Source organism: Argentina silus (genome assembly GCF_951799395.1).
Source record: "Argentina silus genome assembly, chromosome: 2".
Classification (NCBI taxonomy): Eukaryota; Metazoa; Chordata; class Actinopteri; order Argentiniformes; family Argentinidae; genus Argentina; species Argentina silus.
In genome coordinates, this window is record NC_139656.1 from 34209205 (window position 1) to 34214204 (window position 5000).

At 53.9% G+C, this 5000-nt stretch overlaps 1 protein-coding gene across 3 annotated transcripts in view; it reads left to right on the forward strand.

The window, feature by feature from the left end:
- Window positions 1–3059, forward strand: part of arsib (arylsulfatase family, member Ib) — a 7154-nt gene extending 4095 nt beyond the window's left edge. For all 3 annotated transcript variants that reach the window (XM_083665454.1, XM_083665456.1, XM_083665455.1), the window contains exons 2-3: window positions 1–2; window positions 471–3059. The exon at window positions 1–2 is cut by the window's left edge and continues 204 nt beyond it. In XM_083665454.1, coding sequence (XP_083521580.1) covers window positions 1–2; window positions 471–2437 — 1969 coding nt within the window. In that variant the 3' untranslated portion in view covers window positions 2438–3059. The remainder of the gene's footprint in view (window positions 3–470) is intronic.
- Window positions 3060–5000: the final 1941 nt, after the last annotated feature.

Here is a 5000-nt window from a genome sequence, read left to right on the forward strand (position 1 = left end):
AGGTGAGTGACAGGCTTCGGAGGATACCAGGCAGATACCATCAGATCTTACACAATAAAATACAGTCTTAAAAAAAAAAATTCTAAAAGGGTTCTTCATTTGTCCCCGTTTGAAGAACCCTTTTGGGTTCCACATAGAACCTTTTTCACAGAAGGTTCTAAATTGAACCCAAAAGGGTTGGTCAAAGGGTTCCCTTATGGGGACAAATGAAGAACCCTTTTAGAAGCCTTTTTTCTAAGAGTTAAGAATAGATATCAGATATCAGACCCATATCAGATATTACACAATAGAATAGAATAGAATAGAATAAAGCATTTTACCATATCAGATATTACACAATAGAATAAAATAGAGCATTTTGGTAGATACAGATGTGGCATTTTCTTACATTTTGTGTGTGTGTGTGTGTGTGTCCGTGCGTGCGTGCGTGTGCGCGCGCGTGCGTGTGTGTGTGTGTGTGTGTATCCCAGGCAGTGTGGACTACTACAGCTACGGCTCCTGTGACGGCCGTGACCTGTGTGGGTTCGACCTCCATGAGGACGAGGACGTGGCCTGGGGCCAGAGGGGCAAGTACTCCACCCACCTCTACACCCAGAGGGTCCGCAAGATCCTGGCCGCCCACGACCCCTCCCACCAGCCCCTCTTCATCTTCCTCTCCCTCCAGGCCGTCCACACCCCCCTCGTCCCCCCCAAGCCCTACATCTACCCCTACCACCGCATGGCCAACGTGCTGCGCAGGAAGTACTCGGCCATGGTCTCCATCGTGGACGAGGCGGTGCGGAACGTGACCTACGCCCTCAGGAAGTACGGCTACTACCGCAACAGCGTGCTCGTCTTCTCCACGGACAACGGGGCCCAGCCCTTCACCGGGGGCAGCAACTGGCCGCTGAGGGGCAGGAAGGGGACGTACTGGGAGGGGGGGGTCCGGGGGCTGGGTTTCGTCCACAGCCCCTTGCTGCGTCACAGGCGGAAGGTCTCCAGGGCTCTCCTCCACATCACAGACTGGTACCCGACCCTGGTGGGCCTGGCAGGGGGCAACGTGTCGCAGGGCGAGGGGCTGGACGGGTACGATGTGTGGGAGACCATCAGCGAGGGGAAGGAGTCCCCCAGACTGGAGATCCTCCACAACATAGACCCTCTACACCGCAGGGCTGGACCCGGGTCTGGGAAGGGCCCTAAACAGGGTTCTGGGCCTGGTTCTAAACAGGGACCGAAGGGTTCTGGGCCGGGTTTTAAACAAGGACCTAAAGGTTCCGGGCTAGGTTCTAAACAGGCTCCTAAGCGTTCTGGACCGGCTTCTAAACAGGGACCAAAGGGTTCTGTACTGGGTTCTAAACAGGGACCTAAGGGTTCTGTACCAGGTTCTAAACAGGGACCTAAGGGTTCTGTACCAGGTTCGAAGCAAGGTCCGAAGAGTTCTGTACCAGGTTCGAAGCAAGGTCAGAAGAGTTCTGTACTGGGTTCTAGGATTTCCAGACACAATTCTAGCCAGAGGTCTGGAACGGAGTCTAGGCCGGGTTCTCCAAAGGGTTTTAGACAGACCCCAGGGCAGACCCCAGGACAGAACCCAGGACAGACCCCAGGGCAGAACCCAGGACAGACCCCAGGGCAGACCCCAGGGCAGAACCCAGGACAGACCCCAGGGCAGACCCCAGGACAGACCCCAGGACAGACCCCAGGACAGAGCCCAGGACAGACCCCAGGCCAGACCCCAGGGCAGACCCCAGGGCAGAACCCAGGACAGACCCCAGGGCAGAACCCAGGACAGACCCCAGGGCAGACCCCAGGACAGACCCCAGGACAGACCCCAGGACAGACCTCAGGACAGACCTCGGGACAGACCCCAGGGCAGAACCCAGGGCAGACCCCGGGGCAGACCCCAGGGCAGAACCCAGGACAGACCCCAGGACAGACCCCAGGGCCGGAGGGCCAGCAGCAGGTATGGGACACCAGCGTCCAGGCAGCCCTGCGCGTGGGAGACTGGAAGCTGCTGACGGGTGACCCAGGCCACGGAGACTGGGTCCCGCCACAGGTTCTGGCCAACTTCCCCGTCAGCTGGTGGAACCTGGAGAGGGACATCAACACGGACGGAACCGCCAAGAATGTGTGGCTCTTCAACATCACCGCCGACCCGTACGAACGCCGCGACTTGACCAATCAGAGGCCGGACGTGGTCAGGCAGCTGCTGGCCCGTCTGGCGTTCTATAACCGGACGGCGGTGCCGGTCCGCTTCCCCGCCGACGACCCGCGGGCCAACCCTGACCGCCACGGGGGGGCCTGGGTGCCCTGGGTGGCCGACGATGAGGAAGAGGAGGAGTGGAACGGGGTGTATAAGAAAGGGAGGAACAGAAAGAAGAAGAAGAAGTGTAAGCTGTGTCGGATGAAGTCCTTCCTCAAGAAACTCAATAAGAGGACGATGACATTCAACACCATATAAGGAAGATAATGACCATATAAGGAGGATAATTACCATATAAGGAGGATAATGACCATAAAAGGGATTTAGCGGTAAATACCATATAAGGTGGATAATGACCATATAAGGTGGATAATGACTATATCAGGGAAAATGATGACCAAAAAAGGAGGATAATGACCATATAAGGGAGGATAATAACCATATAAGGGATGCTAATTACCATATAAGGGATGATAATGACCATATAAGGGAGGATAATGACAATATAAGGGAGGATAATGACCATATAAGGCAAGATAGTGACCATATAAGGAAGACAATGATGTTATTCTACACTGCGAGACACAGTAACTCTGAGCCAGCAGCAGCTGCGTGTGACAGTTGGAAATCATGTTTACTGTTGTGCATACTTTTGTTTGTGATTATTGTTTGAATGTATTTCTTTTCGTTCCAAATGTGTTTTTATTGTTGTCAATTCTAATGAAAACAGACTTGGTGTGTAAGCATGTACATGGACTCTGCACGCTGCATGATTGGACCTATTCAAACCCGTTGGGCTTTTGGGTAGCAGTGAATTTAAGTGACCTATTCTTGGGAATGTATTTTGATAATGTAAATAAAAGTAAAGAAATATTTTAAACAGAAACTGAGCATCATATCCTCCCCTTCAGTTCTCTGTGTCCTAAAACTGTTCTGTTCCGACTGCACTCTCTCATTATGTCATGTCAACTGAAGAGAATATTTTGTAAATCCGGAAATTCTATGCCAAGTTACTGATAGTGGCTTGTGACCAATAGAAACCTCTCAGTTAGTGACCAATAGAATATCTCTCAGCTCTGCGGTTGACAGGAGTATAAGCAAGGGCCTTACCTTGAAATCTAAACATAGAGGGAGGGAGAGAGGGGGAGAGAGGGGGAGAGAGAAAGAGAGTTCTACCATCTGGTTCTCTTAAACACTCCTAATTCTCCATCACACTGTAAATGACACTCCCTACATTCCCAGACGCAGTCCAGAGACGACTCCTAGAGTAGGGGTAGTGTGGAGGGAGTAGGGGTAGTGTGGAGGGTGTAGGGGTAGTGTGGAGGGTGTAGGGGTAGTGTGTAGGGGCTAGGGGTAGTGTGTAGGGGCTAGGGGTAGTGTGTAGGGAGTAGGGGTAGTGTGTAGGGAGTAGGGGTAGTGTGTAGGGGCTAGGGGTAGTGTGTAGGGAGTAGGGGTAGTGTGGAGGGTGTAGGGGTAGTGAGTAGGGGCTAGGGGTAGTGTGTAGGGAGTAGGGGTAGTGTGTAGGGGCTAGGGGTAGTGTGTAGGGAGTAGGGGTAGTGTGTAGGGGCTAGGGGTAGTGTGTAGGGAGTAGGGGTAGTGTGGAGGGTGTAGGGGTAGTGAGTAGGGGCTAGGGGTAGTGTGTAGGGGCTAGGGGTAGTGTGTAGGGGTAGTGTGTAGGGAGTAGGGGTAGTGTGTAGGGGCTAGGGGTAGTGTGTAGGGGCTAGGGGTAGTGTGTAGGGGCTAGGGGTAGTGTGTAGGGAGTAGGGGTAGTGTGTAGGGGCTAGGGGTAGTGTGTAGGGGCTAGGGGTAGTGTGTAGGGAGTAGGGGTAGTGTGTAGGGAGTAGGGGTAGTGTGTAGGGGCTAGGGGTAGTGTGTAGGGAGTAGGGGTAGTGTGTAGGGAGTAGGGGTAGTGTGTAGGGGCTAGGGGTAGTGTGTAGGGAGTAGGGGTAGTGTGTTGGGAGTAGGGGTAGTGTCTAGGGAGTAGGGGTAGTGTCTAGGGGTTACGGGTAGTGTGTAGGGAGTAGGGGTAGTGTCTAGGGAGTAGGGGTATTGTGTAGGGGCTACGGGTAATGTGTAGGGAGTAGGGGTAGTGTGTAGGGAGTAGGGGTAGTGTGTAGGGGCTAGGGGTAGTGTGTAGGGGCTAGGGGTAGTGTGTAGGAGCTAGGGGTAGTGTGTAGGGAGTAGGGGTAGTGTGTAGGGAGTAGGGGTAGTATCTATGGGCTAGGGGTAGTGTCTAGGGAATAGGGGCTAGGGAGTATCGGTAGGGGCTAGTAGTAGTGTGTAGGGAGTAGGGGCTAGGGAGTAGGGGCTAGGGAGTAGAGGCTAGGGGTAGTGTCTAGGGAGTAGGGGCTAGGGAGTAGGGGCTAGGGGAAGTGTCTAGGGAGTAGGGGCTAGGGAGTAGGGAAAGTGTCTAGGGAGTAGGGGCTAGGGGAAGTGTCTAGGGAGTAGGGGCTAGGGGAAGTGTCTAGGGAGTAGGGGCTAGGGAGTAGGGGCTAGGGGAAGTGTCTAGGGAGTAGGGGCTAGGGAGTAGGGGCTAGGGAGTAGGGGCTAGGGGTAGTGTCTAGGGAGTAGGGGCTAGGGAGTAGGGGCTAGGGGTAGTGTCTAGGGAGTAGGGGCTAGGGAGTAGTGGCTAGGGAGTAGGGGCTAGGGAGTAGGGGCTAGGGAGTAGGGGCTAGGGAGTAATCTCTCCAATGTTTACTGGTTTCCCAGATGTCTCCAGAAGATCAAGGTGATGCAACAGCAGATGAGTCAGGCTGTCTGAGTGTAGCCGTCGTCCTAAACAACAGCAGGTGAGTCAGGCTGTCTGAGTGTAGCCGTCGTC